This window comes from Formica exsecta, unplaced genomic scaffold, assembly GCF_003651465.1.
Source record: "Formica exsecta isolate Colony F162 unplaced genomic scaffold, ASM365146v1 scaffold26, whole genome shotgun sequence".
Classification (NCBI taxonomy): domain Eukaryota; kingdom Metazoa; phylum Arthropoda; class Insecta; order Hymenoptera; family Formicidae; genus Formica; species Formica exsecta.
The window spans coordinates 582,017-601,937 of record NW_021849866.1 but is presented as its reverse complement, the minus strand read 5'-3'; the positions used below and the strand labels follow the sequence as shown (position 1 = coordinate 601,937).

General features: G+C 32.0%; 6 protein-coding genes across 8 annotated transcripts in view; 5 read left to right on the top strand and 1 right to left on the bottom strand.

The window, feature by feature from the left end:
• LOC115236667 (thyrotropin-releasing hormone receptor-like) overlaps positions 1 to 19,921 on the bottom strand; it is a 38,951-nt gene that overhangs the window by 6,334 nt on the left and 12,696 nt on the right. The window lies entirely within an intron of this gene.
• LOC115236666 (cytochrome P450 9e2-like) lies at positions 4,681 to 7,875 on the top strand. The gene has a single exon (XM_029809254.1). The coding sequence runs from the start codon at positions 4,985 to 4,987 to the stop codon at positions 6,518 to 6,520; it is 1,536 nt and encodes a 511-aa protein (XP_029665114.1). The 5' UTR covers positions 4,681 to 4,984; the 3' UTR covers positions 6,521 to 7,875.
• Positions 8,452 to 17,428, top strand: LOC115236663 (cytochrome P450 9e2-like). Of its 2 annotated transcripts, none has more exons than XM_029809251.1 (2): positions 8,452 to 9,020; positions 15,411 to 17,427. In XM_029809251.1, the coding sequence occupies exons 1-2, from the start codon at positions 8,763 to 8,765 to the stop codon at positions 16,698 to 16,700; spliced, it is 1,548 nt and encodes a 515-aa protein (XP_029665111.1). In that variant the 5' UTR covers positions 8,452 to 8,762; the 3' UTR covers positions 16,701 to 17,427. The 2 variants fall into 2 exon arrangements, with proteins under 2 accessions (XP_029665111.1, XP_029665112.1); XM_029809252.1 differs by lacking the exon at positions 8,452 to 9,020 and adding an exon at positions 14,851 to 14,910 and having other exon boundaries at positions 15,065 to 17,428.
• Positions 9,027 to 10,587, top strand: LOC115236668 (cytochrome P450 9e2-like). The gene has a single exon (XM_029809258.1). The coding sequence runs from the start codon at positions 9,062 to 9,064 to the stop codon at positions 10,217 to 10,219; it is 1,158 nt and encodes a 385-aa protein (XP_029665118.1). The 5' UTR covers positions 9,027 to 9,061; the 3' UTR covers positions 10,220 to 10,587.
• LOC115236665 (cytochrome P450 9e2-like) lies at positions 11,562 to 14,229 on the top strand. The gene has a single exon (XM_029809253.1). The coding sequence runs from the start codon at positions 11,883 to 11,885 to the stop codon at positions 13,428 to 13,430; it is 1,548 nt and encodes a 515-aa protein (XP_029665113.1). The 5' UTR covers positions 11,562 to 11,882; the 3' UTR covers positions 13,431 to 14,229.
• Positions 17,527 to 19,906, top strand: LOC115236662 (cytochrome P450 9e2-like). Its single transcript, XM_029809250.1, has one exon. The coding sequence runs from the start codon at positions 18,025 to 18,027 to the stop codon at positions 19,594 to 19,596; it is 1,572 nt and encodes a 523-aa protein (XP_029665110.1). The 5' UTR covers positions 17,527 to 18,024; the 3' UTR covers positions 19,597 to 19,906.

Sequence of the window (19,921 nt, the reverse complement as noted above, 5' to 3'; positions counted from 1 at the left end):
TATATATATATAAACTCATGTGACTCAATATGAGCGCAATGACCATAGAATTTATTGATACGTATCTCGCATTCGCATGAAATAACAAATATTGAGAGTCCTTAGGGTGCCAATCATGTTATGATAGCATAAATGCCCTCATTCTTTATAAATACTACAATTTCTCAGATCATCGTTTTCATCATTATCTCGTTTATTTGATAGAGCACTATGTTCTTCAAATTGCAAACCGCTATTTATCTCATTGATAGATCTTTTTGTTAAAATGATTATTGTCTATTCTTCGAAAATTATTGTACATTCATTGATATCGTAGAAATTGCATTTATTCACTGCTTTGAATAGAAATTTCACATCTCAGTGAATACAAAAGCTGAAATTTTATCACGTTGCGTTGATGCCATTGAAATGCACGTTGCGTTGATGCCATTGAAATGCACGTCGCGAAAAATGAACAAGTTGAATTCACCAAAATTTTAGCCATATTTCAGTTTTTATATTCTGTAAAGATTGAAACTTACTTCAATATATGTAATATCAAAGAATTTCATATTTAATTAATTTCAATTACGAATAGCACAATAAAACTTGCTTAAAATGTTTAAAAGTAAAATAAAATGAATATCACACATATAATTAACATATAATTAACTAATACAATCTCAATATCTAAAATCTCTCGCATAACTTTAATATATGTATCTATCTATAATTATTTTTATCAGAAATTATAATTAAACTAATAAACAAAATTAATATAACTGTTAGTTAAATTAATATAACTAATCAAACTAAATATTATTTTATATTTTATATTTTTTTTATATCAAAAATAATTTCTACTCTAATTATATTACAAGATTTACTGAACACTTTGTATAAATCGATGATAACGCCATTGTTTAAAAAAAATTTTTTTAATTCTATTTGAAATATTTTTCTATATTAAAATCTCCTTTTTGATTAAAAAATTTAATTCTATATCTATTAAATTTTTGATATGTTTTTATTTGTTGTTGTTAAATTTTTATCTATTTTTATATTAAGAATAGTGAACAATAACGATGCTAAAATGAGGCTTATCATCGGTTAGCCTTGAATCTGAATCACTTAAAGAATAACAAGTCACACATCTGGTGAATGAATAAATTGGCCAAGAACATATCAATATATCAATGACAATTTCTTGTGACCTCTCTGCGCATTTTAACAAGTTATTAGTTTTACTCTGTGACGGACGTAAAGCAGTCAGTCATGAAATTTCACAGTGCGTCTTTTATCGTCAGATAATTTTTTAAATTAATAGAATAGTAGCCTTTTGTGAATAATTAATTAATTGTGAGTTATTAATGAACTAATGAATGTGAATAATTAACTAATCGCGGAAATTTTTTTTAATCTGAATTCTAATGATAAAACTAGTTGAATAGTAAAATTAGCAAAATTGAACTCATTTTCCCCTAATTATACTGATACCGATATAAGAATTAAGCCTGAAAATCTTAATTTAATTAGATAAAAATTGAGAACAATCAGCAACATTTGTTTTATACAAGCAACCAAAGAATTAGTCAAGAATAAATATGACTATTCTCATTGCATCTGTTTGAAATTTTATTATCTCACTTCTCGAACTGAAAATTCCATATTCATTCCTGGTTAATATGGCATTTTTCAATTTTTCGACATGTATCTTGTTACAAAATGCAGAATTTCTTTTCAAATGCAAAATGTTACGAATTCTATGATTTTATAACATTATTCTATATAATCCGCGATTCAAATTTAATCGCCACAAAACTTTTGACAACTTCTGTGTAACTTCATTAACAAACATCTCGATTCATTGACCAAAATCTAGTAAAATCTGGTTTGACTCGTGACGCAATCAGCAAAAATCGGAAAATTCTCAGTCTTAGTTTTACATCCAGCAAGATAAATATGATGTTTGAACTAGTATGTGAGACGTGAGTGCGTTGAAAATTTTTTCGTTGAGAAGTTTTTGCCGATGAAATCCGAAAAAATTGGCAAAATGTACAATGTAAAGAAACTCATTGTCAAATATGCCAACGATAAATAGTATCAAAAAACGTTGCCATCGATTGTGTCCTTCGCAAATTTATTCTTATCAAGACGCAAGAGAAATTGTTACTAAGTGAATTGGATTAAAGGTTAACCCAATGGATCTTTGCAGTGCCATTATTTATTATTCTTAAGACGATAATAATTTTTTGCTAAATATTTAATTATTTTTAATATATGCTGTTTTTTATTTAATTCTACAATATATAAATTAAAAATATGTAAATCTTTATGTGTAAACTTTTTTAATAGCAACATTATTTAATATACTAATATTATTTACAGAATACACATTCAAACTCATAGATTGGTAGCTACGTACGCTTTCAGCATCAATATGAATTTAATTTAGTATCCATTACATATCTTTTTAATCAACAAGAAGACTTTTAAATTTGACAACAGATAGTCTTTCATGTCTTTTGTAAATAGAAGCACCAGATCGAAAAGGTTTGACATCAACAAGATTACCATCTACGCATTCGTCTTCAGCGGACTCGATTTTATATAAACGACTATATGCTTCTTAATGCATGAGATTGACGTTGATTTTATTATTCAAAGAAGAGAGCAGAAGTCAATGATGTTTTCAAGAAAATCATTGACAAGCCACCGACAGTACAAAACACTTGTATGCCGTAAAAACTTTCAGATTGCATCCATAACGGCTTTCCTCGGTAAATTGTGTATCAAAGAGTTTAAATTATCACCACTAATTCCGGATAGTAAACCGATTACGATAAAACACGGAAATAGTATGTACACTGTTAAAAAATTGGGCTTAAACTTAACATATCGCATGTCCCAAATGGTCCATACAAATTTGTGTGTTAATTTAACGTAATATGGATATGTTAAATGGTGATACTAATACTATGTTAATAATTCAATACAAAAAATGAATGCAAACTTTGTAACAATTTGAAATAAATTTTGTGTAAAACCAACATATTTTAAATGATAAAATTAACTTAAAAAAAAATATTATTGACGGTCTGTAGTCACTCTCACTTCTATTATAGAATAAAATCAATATTTTTTTTCTGTAAATTTTAACAGATAAATTCTGTCGCTAATAATACGGAACATACCTGTTGTGTAAAATTAATAATATGTGCACGTTATGTTATTTTTACACTTTTTCAGTTGCTTTAATAATTTAACATTGGAATATAATTAACACAACAGCAATATGTTAAATTAGCACATGAATGTGTTAAATATTTAACACAAAAATTTTTACCAGCATACTTTTTAACAAAAACAAATTTTCCAACAACGTAAATATCAAATCATGCTTTGCATCGCGATTCCAGATATTACTCGCAACCATATAAGTTTGATACCAATAAATATTTGAACGTTAATGTGTCAACATCTCGATCTGTTTACTGTCTAGCCTATCTAGCCTAGAATCTGCAGAGCTAACAGATTTCCTTTAATGGAAATGAATATTATGTTACTTGCTGCAGCGTTGCGTTTTCAAAAATTTAATGCTAAGACTAGGATTTCTACAGTATTCAGTATGAAGGCTTAGTTCATGTCAGCGTGAGGTTGTTTCTGATTGAAGCTGCGAAAGAGAAAATCGAAAGCTCCTATTGCACATTATTTATTGACGTTGAGAATAGAGATTAAGATAGCAGACGTATTTGTGAATTATTCCAAGCATGGAATTATAATTAAAGTAAATCTCTTTTACATCACTAAAATTAAATACACATGCAGACATATCTCTTTTTGCTCATTTAAATATAGAACAGGAAAATCAAAAATAAAAAACAATTGTTTTGGAAATAATACGTATTTTTATTTTTTTAAATTAGCAACGCAGAATTATATTTGTTTTGCACATTAGAAATGTTCTTTTAGAATGCAATAATTACAATTTTATAAATCTTGATTTTTAATCTTTTTATCTTAAGTCTTCACTTATTTTAATCTGTAAGATTGGCTACATTCAGCGCACACAACAGTTGCGGGATCGCTCTCTCTCTCTCTCCTAGCGCTTTTTTTGCTAAACGATTTGCTAAGTGAGCGCTCGATATTACTCGACATCTGATCGACACGTGTTTTATTTTTATTATTTAATTTAAAATAATACTTTATTTTTAATTGTACATATCATTTTTCAATTTTTTGTGCACCTCCAATGAATCTACAATATTGTAGTTTGACCCATTGTACATGTATTGAGTTTCATAAAAAGCCATTGCGACGCAGTATAACCAAGATAACACAGATGATATATGACAACTCACAACAGTTGCACCAATTCACATACTGTAATGTGATATTGTATTCTATGAAACAAAACTGTAGTATAAATAGATAAAACGTAATTAAATATCAGGTATAACTTTTTATTACATTATTCAAAATTATTTTATGATAGTAAAAAAGTGAAATCCATACATTATCCATTAGCCTTTAACCCAACTGAATCAAATGACGAGTCTCATACGATAAAAAAAATATTATAAACAGTTACACAATGATAACAATTGATTAAAAAAAGAGTCTTCAAGTCATAATTCTGTGACGTATAAATTAACGCTGATAAAAGTAAATTGCTTCAAGTAAGCATGAATCGCTTCAAAGACGCAGTCAGTCTTCACATTTAGTGCGTGACACATGTATCTAGACAGTACGTTGGAATTATAAAATACCATCCGCTGATTGTGAAAATTGAATTTCTATTTTTGACAAAAACCTAGAGACAATAAAAAAATTAATAAATTGCATTTATGTGCAGCTTTATCTGTTTATAGTGTAATTATTTTCAATTGATATTTTTCTACATTTTTTTTCAAGTAATGTAGAAACTGTTCATCATCTTAATAAAAACTATATTGGAAAAACATTACAGTTCTCTTTTCGCGTAATCAATCGGAAAATAAGTGTGATGGAACTCTCTACTCTAGTTCTGATTATTATCACGGCATGTATCTGTCTATATTATTTTATCCTGAGCAAGATGTCTCATTTCAAGCGACTAAAGATTCCACACGTGCGGCCAACTCCATTATTAGGCCACCTGGCACCCCTCATTTTCCGACGTTTGACTTTTGAAGAAAACATTCGCAAAATATACAATCTGTGCCCCGATGTGAAATATTTTGGTTTCTACGAGTTTATGTCGCCAGTCTACGTGATTCGTGACCCGGAATTGATCACTGCAATTGCCATCAAAAACTTTGACAGTTTCTGCGATCACAATGATTTTTTTAAAGAATCCGAACCGATACTCAGTAGGAATCTATTCAGCATAAAAGGCGATCATTGGCGTGAGATGCGGAAACTACTCAGTCCTACTTTCACATCCGGAAAAATAAAAATAATGTTCAAGTTGATGTGCGAATGTGCGGAGAACCTTACCAACTTCCTGGCACACGATTCTGGAAATATCGGCAAAGCATACGATATGAAAAATGTGCTGAACAGATATGCCAACGACGTAGTGGCCACGTGTGCTTTCGGCATAAGCGTGGATTCATTCAAACATCCGAACAACGATTTCCTTCTTCTCGCCAAGGAAGCCACAAATTTCACTAAAAATCCTTTCAAATTCTTAATTATTAGAAATTTTCCGCTACTCGGGCGACTTCTCGGATTGAAAATATTTAGCTCAAAACTAACAAGTTTCTTCAAGGAGGTTATTGCTGATACAGTGAAGACTAGGGATGAGCAGAAAATTATTCGTCCAGACATGATTCATCTGATGATGGAGAAAAGAGATAATGATCACGGTCTTACGATGGACATCGATGAGATGACCGCTCAGGCGTTCGTCTTTCTCGTCGCTGGATTAACTTCAGTATCAGCAGCCATGTGTTTTCTAACATATGAAGTCGGAATCAATTTTGATGTTCAGAACAAATTGAGGGCCGAGATTGACGATATTGTTGCTCAGACCAACGGCAAGCCCACTTACGAAGCCATCAGCCAAATGAAGTACTTGGATGCTGTGATAAATGAGACCCTTAGATTGTATCCAATGGGAGCTTTCCTCGACAGAATGTGCGTTAAAGAGTTTGAATTACCACCAGCGACTCCGGATGGCGAACCGATCACGCTGAAGCCCGGAGACAGCATTTGGTTTCCGAATTACGCTCTGCATCGCGATCCCAAATATTATTCTCAGCCGGACAAGTTCGATCCCGATAGATTCTTGAACGGTGAAGTAGACAATTCGGTCTACATGCCATTTGGTATTGGGCCCAGAATTTGCATAGCTAATAGATTTGCTCTGATAAAACTGAAGATTGTGTTATTTTATCTGCTATGGCGTTACAATCTCGAGCCCGATACTAAGACTAAGATTCCCATGGTATTCAGTAAAAAAGCTTTTATGATGGAGCCGGTCGGCGGTTTCTGGTTAAAATTGCGAGTGAGAAAATCGAAGGTGTCCTTATCGAATGAAAATATATCCGAAGATTAACTATATTTGTGACTCAATTCAAGCATGAAATTGTATTTAAAGTATACTTCTTAAATTAGTGAATCCAAATAATATACATAGTTTTTTCTCGTTCAAACATTTAATATAGAAAGATTCAATATCGCAAAAAATTTATTTTTATTTTAAACACTAAAAATAAATACTTCTACAAAATATTTCGGTTGTAGTACTATCAAATTTGACATATACAGTGTTAATTTTATTTGTAAACAAATCATGCACGCTTGCGTTTTAGAAATAATATTATTAGAATATTAGATATTAAGTATTAATTAGGTGTAAATTATATATTTGTATAGTATTCAATATTCTAAAAATTAAAGTTTATAATAAATTCTTAAATTAATATCAGCTATATAAAGTTTAGATAAATTGTAATTTTTTGAAAAAGATTTGGGATACATTACAATATTGTGCAGAATACTTTGTGTGAAATAAATAAGTTAACGTTTCATTCTAGTTGCTTTGAAATAGATCAAACAGCAATCCACTAATAATTATTCCATTTAATATTTGATTATATGGATGGTTGCATGCTGTTTCTATAGTATTTAGAACAAGAATCGCACATTTTTTAATTTAATTTGTGCTATAAATGAAAATATAAATTAACAACTATAGAAGCTGCTCAAAATGTTTAAAAAAATAACTAATACTTCAAAATTGCGATTCGAGATGAGAGCTTAAATCGTTATGGTAGTATATTAGTACGATATTGTTTCAGCTATTTGTAAGAAAAAATATTTATAAAAACTAAAAATTTAATTAAAAATTAAATGAAAGTCAAAGGTTAAAAATTTCAGTATAAAAGCATTTTTCTTTTACTTGCCTCTTTTATCTCTCATAAATGTGTTAAGTACTGCATTTAATGCATTTATGTCTTCTTTGAATATGGTATTTAGAATTATAAAATAAAGAGTCTTATTTTGTTATTGGTTTCAAAACTATACGTGATAAAGAGATTACATAATTTTTTATATTATTGTTAATGTACACACACATAAGATATAAGTCATATACACATTCTCTTAATAAATAAATAAGCGTATTTAATAACATGATATAAACAATTACACGCGACATTATTAAAAGGTACATTTTATGTTTTATTACATAATAAGTAAAAAGTGTTATAAAACGTATATTGTAAATATTTAAATATTCGATGGAAGACCCTTTCTTGATTGTCACATAGAAGTTTGATTATGGTACTGTATCTATGAAACTATAGATATTGTAAATATTTATTATCTACTATTATTATCTACTATATTATAACAGCAATAAAACTGCACAAATCTAAAATATATTATAAAAAAAAGCTTTTATATAAAGTAATGTTATTTTTTTATTTATATACTGGAATCCTATGCACACATACGGATGTAATATGTTTATAATAAATATATAACAATATATTTATTAAATATAATTAAATATTGAACAAAATTTAAATTGAGGTTTTGCTTTATCGTATAAAAGAAAGCACTTCCATTCTGCATATATTTATATTTTATGATTGATTATTGATTTTATATAATCAAATCTTAATAATTTAAGTTTACTAGTTCAAAACTGATACATGTCTTAATTCACATACTGTGAAATTGTATTCTATGATACAATATTGTAGTAAAAATAGATCAAATGTGATTAAATATCAGGTATAACTTTTTTTATTACTATATTAAAGAATATTCTACGATAGCAATAAAGTGAAATCCATATATCATCCGTTAGCCTTTAACCGAACTGAATCAAATGATGAGTCTTCATACGATAAAAATAATATTGCAAACAGTTATAATACAATGATAACAATCGATTAGAAGAAGAATCAAGTCATTCTGCGACGTATAAATCAGCGCTGATAAAAGCAAACTGCTTCAAATAAGCATAAATTGCTTCAAAGCTGCAGTCAGTCTTCACATTTAGTGCGTGATACACGTATCTAGATAGTATGTTGGAATTATAAAATACCGTCTGCTGATTGTGAAAATTTAACTTCTAATCTTGATAAAAACTTAAAAACAATAACAAAACTAATGAATTGCATTTAAGTGCAGCTTTATCTGTTTATAGTGTAATTATTTTTAATTGATATTTTTCTACATTTTTTTTCAAATAATGTAGAAACTGTTTATTATCTCGATAAAAACTATATTGGAAAAACGTTACAATAACGTTCTTTTCTCGCGTAATCAATCGGAAAATCAGTGTGATGGAGCTCTCTACTTTAATTCTGATTATTATCACGACATGTATCTGTCTATATTATTTTATCCTGAGTAAGCTGTCTCATTTCAAGCGGCTAAAGATCCCACATGTACGGCCCACTCCATTATTGGGCCACCTGGCGCCCTTTATTTTCCGACGTTTGTCTCTGGAAGAAAACGTTCGCAAAATATACAATATATTCCCGGACGTGAAGTATTTCGGTTTCTACGAGTTTATGACGCCAGTCTACGTAATTCGTGACCCAGGAACCTATTCAGCATAAACGGCGATCATTGGCGTGAGATGCGGAAGCTCCTTAGTCCTACTTTCACATCCGGGAAAATAAAAATAATGTTCAAATTGATATGCAAATGTGCGGACAACTTTGCCAATTTCCTGGCAAATGATTCTGGAAATATCGGCAAGACGTACGACATGAAAAATGTTCTGAGCAGATACGCCAACGACGTAGTGGCCACGTGTGCTTTCGGCATAAGCGTGGATTCGTTTAAGCATCCGAACAATGATTTCCTTCTTCTCGCCAAGGAAGCCGCGAATTTTACCAGTAATCCTATCAAACTCTTAGTAAATAAAAATTTTCCGCTACTCGGAAGACTTCTCGGATTGAAAATATTTAGCTCAAAAATGAAAAGTTTCTTCAAGGAAATTATTGCTGATACAGTGAAGACTAGGGATGAGCAAAAAATTATTCGTCCAGATATGATTCATCTGATGATGGAGAAAAGAGATAATGATCACGGTCTTACGATGGACATCGACGAGATGACCGCTCAAGCGTTCGTCTTTCTCGTTGCTGGATTTGATTCAACATCATCAGCCATGTGCTTTCTGACACATGAAGTCGGAATCAATTTTGATGTCCAGAACAAATTGAGGGCCGAGATTGATGATATTCTTGCTCAGACTAACGGCAAGCCCACTTATGAAGCCATCAGCCAAATGGAGTACTTGGATGCTGTGATAAATGAGACCCTTAGATTGTATCCATTGGGAGGTTTCCTCGACAGAATATGCGTCAAAGAGTTTGAATTACCACCAGCGACTCCGGATGGCAAACCGATCACGCTGAAGCCCGGAGACAGCATCTGGTTTCCGCATTACGCTCTGCATCGCGATCCCAAATATTATTCTCAGCCGGACAAGTTTGATCCCGACAGATTCTTGAACGGTGAAGTAGACAACTCGGTCTACATGCCGTTTGGTATCGGGCCCAGAATGTGCATAGCTAACAGATTTGCTCTGATAAAACTGAAGATTATGTTATTTTATTTGCTATGGCGTTGCGATCTTGAACCCGATACTAAGACTAGCATTCCCATGGTACTCAGCAAAAAATCTTTTTTGATGAATCCGGAAGGCGGTTTTTGGTTAAAATTACGAGCGAGGAAATCGGAGGCGGCTATTCCGTTCTTATCGAATGAAAGTGTATGCGAAGATTAACCACATATTTATGATTCATTTCAAGCAAGAAATTGTATTTGAACTACATTTTTTAAATTAGTGAATCCATAATATACATAGGTTTCTTTCGTTTAAACATTTGATATAGTAAGATTCAATATTGTAAAAAATATATTTTTGTTTTAAACACTGAAAATACTTTCATAATTTTTCAAAATACTTCGGTTTTGTTGTATTATCAAATTTGACATATAGGTACACAATCTTTTTCGTGTTGTCTTTATTTGTAAACAAATCATAAGCACGCTCGTGTTTTATTAATAACATTAGATATTAATTAAGTGTTAATTATATATTACTATGGTAGTCAATATTCTAAAAAATAAAAGTTTATAATACATTCTTAAATTAATAGCAGCTAAATAAAGTAAGTTTAGATAAATTGTGATATTCCCCCCTCCACTCCCTTCACTCTCACAAATGTTTTAAGTTATTGTTTTCCAAATTATGTAAATTATATATTTATAATATAATTTATTGCTAAACGGATGGTTATATTCAGGAGGTAAAATATTGCATCTAAATGCATCAAATATGTATCTAAAGAAAACAATCTCTTTTTAAATGTAAATAATGTACATAAAAAATAGCATAATCTGGAGGTATCTGCTTAAAATGTTTCAAAGAAAAGCTTTTATCTCAAGTTATGATTACAGTCGAAACCTTGAAGGGGCCATAAAATTACACGATATTATTTTAACAGTGTGTAAAGAAAAAAAAAGTTGGAAAAACAAATAAAAACTTTGCTAAAAAACGACTCTTAATTTTCTCCCATATCTCTCATGTACGCCTTAAATACTGCATTGAATGCACTTACGTTACTAATGCCTTTTTCGAATGCAGCATTATTTGTTGATCGATCGAAATTTAAATTATGTTTTTGCTTTATCGTATAAGAAAAAGCACCTCCATTCTACATATATTTATATTTAATGATCAATTATTGATTTTTAAAATTGGATCTTAATAATTTAAGTTTATTAGTTCAAAATTAATACATGTTTTAATCCACATACTGCAGTTTGATATATATTATGATACAAGAGTGTAATAAAAATAGTTAAAATGTGATTGAATATTAGGTATAACATTTTATTACATTATTCAAGAATATTTTACGATAGTACTAAAGTGAGGTCCATGTATCATCCATTAGCCTTCAATCCAATTGAATTAAAAAATGACGAGTTTCATATGATAAAAATAATATTGCTAACAGTTACACAATGATAACAATCGATTAAAAGAAAAGTCTTCAAGTGGTAATTTTGTGACGTATAAATCAGCGCTGATAAAAGTAAATTGCTTCAAATAAGCATAAATTGCTTCAAAGCCGCAGTCAGTCTTTACATTTAGTGCGTGATACACGTATCTAGATAGTACGTTGGAATTATAAAATACCATCTGTTGATTGCAAAAATTTAATTTTTATTTTTGACAGAAACCTAAAGACAATAACAAAACTAATAAATTGCATTTAAGTGCAGCTTTATCTGTTTATAGTGTAATTATTTTTAATTGATATTTTTCTACATTTTTTTTCAAATAATGTAGAAACTGTTTATTATCTCGATAAAAACTATATTGGAAAAACGTTACAATAACGTTCTTTTCTCGCGTAATCAATCGGAAAATCAGTGTGATGGAGCTCTCTACTTTAATTCTGATTATTATCACGACATGTATCTGTCTATATTATTTTATCCTGAGTAAGCTGTCTCATTTCAAGCGGCTAAAGATCCCACATGTACGGCCCACTCCATTATTGGGCCACCTGGCGCCCTTTATTTTCCGACGTTTGTCTCTGGAAGAAAACGTTCGCAAAATATACAATATATTCCCGGACGTGAAGTATTTCGGTTTCTACGAGTTTATGACGCCAGTCTACGTAATTCGTGACCCGGAATTGATCACCACAATTGCCATCAAAAACTTTGACAGTTTCTGCGATCATCGTGATTTATTTAACAAAGAAACCGAACCGTTAATCAGTAGAAATCTATTCAGCATAAACGGCGATCATTGGCGTGAGATGCGGAAGCTCCTTAGTCCTACTTTCACATCCGGGAAAATAAAAATAATGTTCAAATTGATATGCAAATGTGCGGACAACTTTGCCAATTTCCTGGCAAATGATTCTGGAAATATCGGCAAGACGTACGACATGAAAAATGTTCTGAGCAGATACGCCAACGACGTAGTGGCCACGTGTGCTTTCGGCATAAGCGTGGATTCGTTTAAGCATCCGAACAATGATTTCCTTCTTCTCGCCAAGGAAGCCGCGAATTTTACCAGTAATCCTATCAAACTCTTAGTAAATAAAAATTTTCCGCTACTCGGAAGACTTCTCGGATTGAAAATATTTAGCTCAAAAATGAAAAGTTTCTTCAAGGAAATTATTGCTGATACAGTGAAGACTAGGGATGAGCAAAAAATTATTCGTCCAGATATGATTCATCTGATGATGGAGAAAAGAGATAATGATCACGGTCTTACGATGGACATCGACGAGATGACCGCTCAAGCGTTCGTCTTTCTCGTTGCTGGATTTGATTCAACATCATCAGCCATGTGCTTTCTGACACATGAAGTCGGAATCAATTTTGATGTCCAGAACAAATTGAGGGCCGAGATTGATGATATTCTTGCTCAGACTAACGGCAAGCCCACTTATGAAGCCATCAGCCAAATGAAGTACTTGGATGCTGTGATAAATGAGACCCTTAGATTGTATCCAATGGGAGCTTTCCTCGACAGAATGTGCGTTAAAGAGTTTGAATTACCACCAGCGACTCCGGATGGCAAACCGATCACGCTGAAGCCCGGAGACAGCATCTGGTTTCCGCATTACGCTCTGCATCGCGATCCCAAATATTATTCTCAGCCGGACAAGTTTGATCCCGACAGATTCTTGAACGGTGAAGTAGACAACTCGGTCTACATGCCGTTTGGTATCGGGCCCAGAATGTGCATAGCTAACAGATTTGCTCTGATAAAACTGAAGATTATGTTATTTTATTTGCTATGGCGTTGCGATCTTGAACCCGATACTAAGACTAGCATTCCCATGGTACTCAGCAAAAAATCTTTTTTGATGAATCCGGAAGGCGGTTTTTGGTTAAAATTACGAGCGAGGAAATCGGAGGCGGCTATTCCGTTCTTATCGAATGAAAGTGTATGCGAAGATTAACCACATATTTATGATTCATTTCAAGCAAGAAATTGTATTTGAACTACATTTTTTAAATTAGTGAATCCATAATATACATAGGTTTCTTTCGTTTAAACATTTGATATAGTAAGATTCAATATTGTAAAAAATATATTTTTGTTTTAAACACTGAAAATACTTTCATAATTTTTCAAAATACTTCGGTTTTGTTGTATTATCAAATTTGACATATAGGTACACAATCTTTTTCGTGTTGTCTTTATTTGTAAACAAATCATAAGCACGCTCGTGTTTTATTAATAACATTAGATATTAATTAAGTGTTAATTATATATTACTATGGTAGTCAATATTCTAAAAAATAAAAGTTTATAATAAATTCTTAAATTAATAGCAGCTAAATAAAGTAAGTTTAGATAAATTGTGATATTGTGCAGAGAGTTTTAGATATATTGTAATATATATTGTGCAAAATACTCTGCATGATATAAATAAATCAACGTCGAGTGCGAAGATTAACCATATTATTAATGATTTTTCTTGTTAGATTCTTTTTGACTATTAAATAAGTATTATTGTCCGCTAACAGAGTCGTCATTTTACTTAAATAAATGTTCTTATCAAGAGCAACTGTAACGTTGTCTTTATCGCTTTAGTAAAAATTATGTTAGAATTCTCGCGCACGAATCTCCGCGTTGAAAGAGATGCTTCAATTAAGTCATTGTTTCTTAAAAAAGAATAATCCACGAGTTTCTAAATATGTAGTTTTAAAAAAATTTTATGAATGTATTATAATATTATTTTCTCTCACATGGTTGACAGTGTGTAAAGAAAAAAAAAGTTGGAAAAACAAATAAAAACTTTGCTAAAAAACGACTCTTAATTTTCTCCCATATCTCTCATGTACGCCTTAAATACTGCATTGAATGCACTTACGTTACTAATGCCTTTTTCGAATGCAGCATTATTTGTTGATCGATCGAAATTTAAATTATGTTTTTGCTTTATCGTATAAGAAAAAGCACCTCCATTCTACATATATTTATATTTAATGATCAATTATTGATTTTTAAAATTGGATCTTAATAATTTAAGTTTATTAGTTCAAAATTAATACATGTTTTAATCCACATACTGCAATTTGATATATATTATGATACAAGAGTGTAATAAAAATAGTTAAAATGTGATTGAATATTAGGTATAACATTTTATTACATTATTCAAGAATATTTTACGATAGTACTAAAGTGAGGTCCATGTATCATCCATTAGCCTTCAATCCAATTGAATTAAAAAATGACGAGTTTCATATGATAAAAATAATATTGCTAACAGTTACACAATGATAACAATCGATTAAAAGAAAAGTCTTCAAGTGGTAATTTTGTGACGTATAAATCAGCGCTGATAAAAGTAAATTGCTTCAAATAAGCATAAATTGCTTCAAAGCCGCAGTCAGTCTTTACATTTAGTGCGTGATACACGTATCTAGATAGTACGTTGGAATTATAAAATACCATCTGTTGATTGCAAAAATTTAATTTTTATTTTTGACAGAAACCTAAAGACAATAACAAAACTAATAAATTGCATTTATGTGCAGCTTTATCTGTTTATAGTGTATTTATTTTTAATTAATAATTTTGTAGGTTTTCTGTGCAAGTACGACGAAAATTATATTGAGAAAACATTACAGTGACGTTCTCTTTTCGCGTAATCAATTGGAAAATCAATGTGATGGAGCTCTCTATTTTAATTCTGATTATTATCACGGCATGTATCTATCTGTATTATTTTATCCTGAGCAAGCTGTCTCATTTCAAACGGCTAAAGATCCCACACGTACAGCCAACTCCATTATTGGGTCACATGGCACCCTTCGTTTTCCGACGTTTGTCTCTGGAAGAAAACGTTTGCAAAATATACAAACTGTTCCCGGACGTGAAGTATTTCGGATTCTACGAGTTTATGTCGCCAATCTACGTGATTCGTGACCCGGAATTGATCACCACAATTGCCATCAAAAACTTTGACAGTTTCTGCGATCATCGTGATTTATTTAACAAAGAAACCGAACCGTTAATCAGTAGAAATCTATTCAGCATAAACGGCGATCATTGGCGTGAAATGCGGAAGCTTCTCAGTCCTACTTTTACATCCGGAAAAATAAAGATAATGTTCAAACTGATGTGCGAATGTGCGGAGAATCTTACCGATTTCTTGACGACCGATTCTGGAAATATCGGCAAGACATACGATATGAAAAATGTGCTGAGCAGATACTCCAACGACGTAGTGGCTACGTGTGCTTTCGGCATAAGCGTAGATTCGTTTAAGCATCCAAACAACGATTTTCTTTTTCTCGCCAAGGAAGCCGCGAATTTCACCAGTAATCCTATCAAACTCTTAATTAATAAAAATTTTCCACTACTCGGAAGACTTCTCGGATTGAAAATATTTAGCTCAAAAATAAAAAGTTTCTTCAAAGAGATTATTGCTGATACAGTGAAGACTAGGGATAAGCAGAAAATTATTCGTCCAGATATGATTCATCTGATGATGGAGAAAAGAGATAATGATCACGGTTTTACGATGGACATCGACGAGATGACCGCTCAGGCGTTCGTCTTTCTCGTCGCTGGATTAAATTCAACATCATTAGCCATGTGCTTTCTGACACATGAAGTCGGAATCAATTTTGATGTCCAGAACAAAGTGAGGGCCGAGATTGACGATATTCTCGCTCAAACAAACGGCAAACCCACTTTTGAAGCTATCAGCCAAATGAAGTATTTAGACGCTGTGATAAATGAAACCCTTAGATTGTATCCAGTGGGAGGTTTTCTCGACAGAATATGCGTCAAAGAGTTTAAATTACCACCAGCGACTTCGGATGGCGAACCGATCACGCTGAAGCCCGGAGACAGCATCTGGTTTCCGCATTACGCTCTGCATCGCGATCCCAAATATTATTCTCAGCCGGACAAGTTCGATCCCGATAGATTCTTGAACGGTGAAGTAGACAACTCGGTCTACATGCCGTTTGGTATCGGGCCCAGAATATGCATAGCTACCAGATTTGCTCTGATAGAACTGAAAATTATGTTATTTTATCTGTTATGGCGTTGCGATCTCGAACCCGATACTAAAACTAAGATTCCTATGGTATTCAGCAAAGAGGCTTATTTTATGACGGCAGAGGGCGGATTCTGGTTAAAATTGCGAGCGAGGAATTTGAAGGCTCTTATTACATCCTTATCGAATAAAAATATATGCGTAGATTAACCATATTTGTAAGACATGAAATTTCAGGCATAAAATTGTATTTAAAGTATATCTTTTAAATTAGTGAATCCATATAATATACACAGTTTTTTCTCGCTTAAACATTTGATACAGAAAGATTCAATAGAGAGTTTAAATTGTTTTGGTGGTACAATTGTACGATATTTTTTCAGCAATTTGTAAGAAAAAATAATTATAAAAATTAAAAATTAAATAAGTCAAAGATTGAAAATTTCAGTATAAAAGCATTTTTTTCTATTTGCTATTAACTCTCATATGTATGTTAAGTATTGAATTTAATGCATTTATGCCTTCTTTGAATATGGTATCTAGGATTATACAATAAAAAATGTTATTTTGTAATTTTGAGAACTATACATGATAGATTAAATAATTTTTATATTATTTCTAATGTGTACACACATGAGAAATAAGTCATATATATGGTACATTCTCTTAATAAAGAAGTAAATACAATATATTTAGTAGCATGACATAAATAATCCCACGCGACATTATTAAAAGATACGTCTTTTTGTTTTATTACTTTTGTTTAATAACTAAAAAGTGTTATAAAACGTATAGTATAAGTATATATTTAATGAAGGACCCTCTTTGATTGTCACATAGAAGTTTGGTTATGGTACTGTATCTATGAAACTATAAATATTGTAAATATTTATCATTTACTATATTATAATAGCAATAAAACTGCACGAATATAAGATATATTATAAAGGTAAGCTCCTATAAAATAATTTTTTTTAATTTCTAATTTTAATACCTAATCTAAACTGGAATTTTTTTTATTTATAACTGGAATCTTATATATGCATACATACGAATATAATATATTTATAATAAATATATAATACTATATTTATATTAAAAATAATTAAATATTGAATAAAATATTTGTTTGCTTTTAAGAATATTTAACGATAGCATAACACACAAATTTGGTTTATATATTATCGATGTTAATCTTTAACCTGACCTCATTTAATCGAACGATAAATTTCGTCAACCGAGAAAAAAATCTTATGATTACGTACATACATGCACACGTGTGGTCCACAAGTTGATTAAAAGAAGACTTTGAACATATACATCTACACATTTCCAAATAAATTTGTCGTTTCAGCAAAAAGTTAGTCAGTCTCTCGCGCATATCTCATGCATCATACATGTTTTTAAATAGTAAATCGTCGCTTGTTGGTCAAAAATTTAGTCTTTGAAGTGCGATCTTGACGAAAAGCTAGCAATACTAGCAAGACGTTACTAGTAACGTTTTCTTCTCGAGTAATCGATTCATAAATCAGTGATGGAACTCTTTACTTTGATCCTTATCCTCCTCGCGGCATGTGTTTGTCTGCATTATTTTATCCTAAGCAAGCTGTTATATTTCAAACGACAGAAAGTTCCGTATATGCAACCGATTCCGTTGCTAGGTAACATGGCACTTTTTATTTTTCGGCGTATGTCTTGGGTAGATATTATGCAGAGGGCATACAACCTCTTTCCGGACGTGAAGTATTTCGGTTTCTACGATTTTGTAACGCCGGTGTACGTGATCCGCGATCCAGATCTCATCACCGCGATCACCATCACAAACTTTGACAACTTCTGCGATCACCGCAACTTTGTGAACGGCAGCGACGCGATAGTCAACAAAAATCTGTTCGACTTACGGGGCAATGATTGGCGCAAGATGCGAAAACTTCTCAGTCCTAGCTTTACGTCTGGCAAAATCAAGATGATGTTTGGATTGGTATGTGAAGCCGCTGATAATTTTTCGAATTTTCTGGCGACAGAATCTGGAAAAATTGGCAAAACTTACAATATGAAGACAACATTGTGCAGATATGCTAACGATGTAGTGGCCACGTGCGCCTTCGGCATCAGCGTGGATTCATTTCAGCATCCGAACAATGAATTTTATGTAACCGGAATGAAAATTTTTAACTTCGATGGCATACAATCATTTATGATTTTCCTAAATAGAAATTTTCCGCTGCTTATGAGACTTCTTAAATTAAAAATGTTTAGTCCAAAGGTGTTAGAATTTTTCAAAAACGTCGTCAGCGATACAGTGAAAATCAGAGACGAGCAAGGAATTTATCGTCCGGACATGATTCAGTTGATGATGGAGACTAGAAACAAGGATCACGGATCTGCATTTAATATCGACGAGATGGCTGCTCAGGCGTTTCTCTTTTTCTTAGGTGGATTCGATTCCGTATCAACGAACATGTGCTTCCTGACGCGTGAGATTGCTATTAATCCCGATATTCAGGACAGACTGAGAGCGGAGGTCGACGATGTTCTTAGAAGGACCAATGGCAAACTTACTTACGAAGTCATCAACGATATGAAGTACTTGGACGCCGTGGTAAATGAGAATCTCAGACAGTATCCGCTACTGACCGTCCTCGATAGAGTATGCGTCAAGGAATTTGAACTGCCACCTGCGATTCCGAATGGCAAACCGATCACGGTAAAGCCCGGCACTAGTATCTGGATACCGAATCACGCTCTGCATCACGATTCCTATTATTACCCGCAGCCGGACAAGTTCGATCCCGATAGATTCTTGAATGGCGATGTGAACAGTTCGGTCTACATGCCGTTCGGTATCGGGCCCAGAATATGCATAGCTAAGAGATTCGCTTTAATGGAGATGAAAGTCATGTTGTTTCATCTATTGTGGCGTTGCGATCTCGAACCCGATGCTAAAACTAGAATTCCCATGGTATTCAGCAAAAAGGCTTTTTTCATGACAGCGGAGGGAGGATTCTGGTTAAAATTGCGAGCGAGGAAATCGAAGGCTCCTGTTGCGCATGAATGCTTATCGAACGGACAGAGAGTTCAGGACGGAGATAAATTGTATCCATAATTTATAAGATTCACTTCAAGTATAACACCATAAAGAAGGTACTTTGTAAGTTATCGTTTTAGGCAAGTCTAGCCTCGTAGTTTTTCTTTTTTCTTTTTAAAAATTTGATATAAAAAAAAGAGTCAAAAACTCTCATTCCGTATATTGTAAAGGGCAAGTGTTGCAGTGTTTTTGCTTTAATAGATGCAATTATTTTTATATCAAATATCTGTTTATATTCGGACAAAATATGTTTTATAATCAATATGGTGTTATTTTGTTTATACAATTATTGTAATAATAATTACTGTAGTTAGTGTTTTTAGGAAACGCGAATTTATAATAT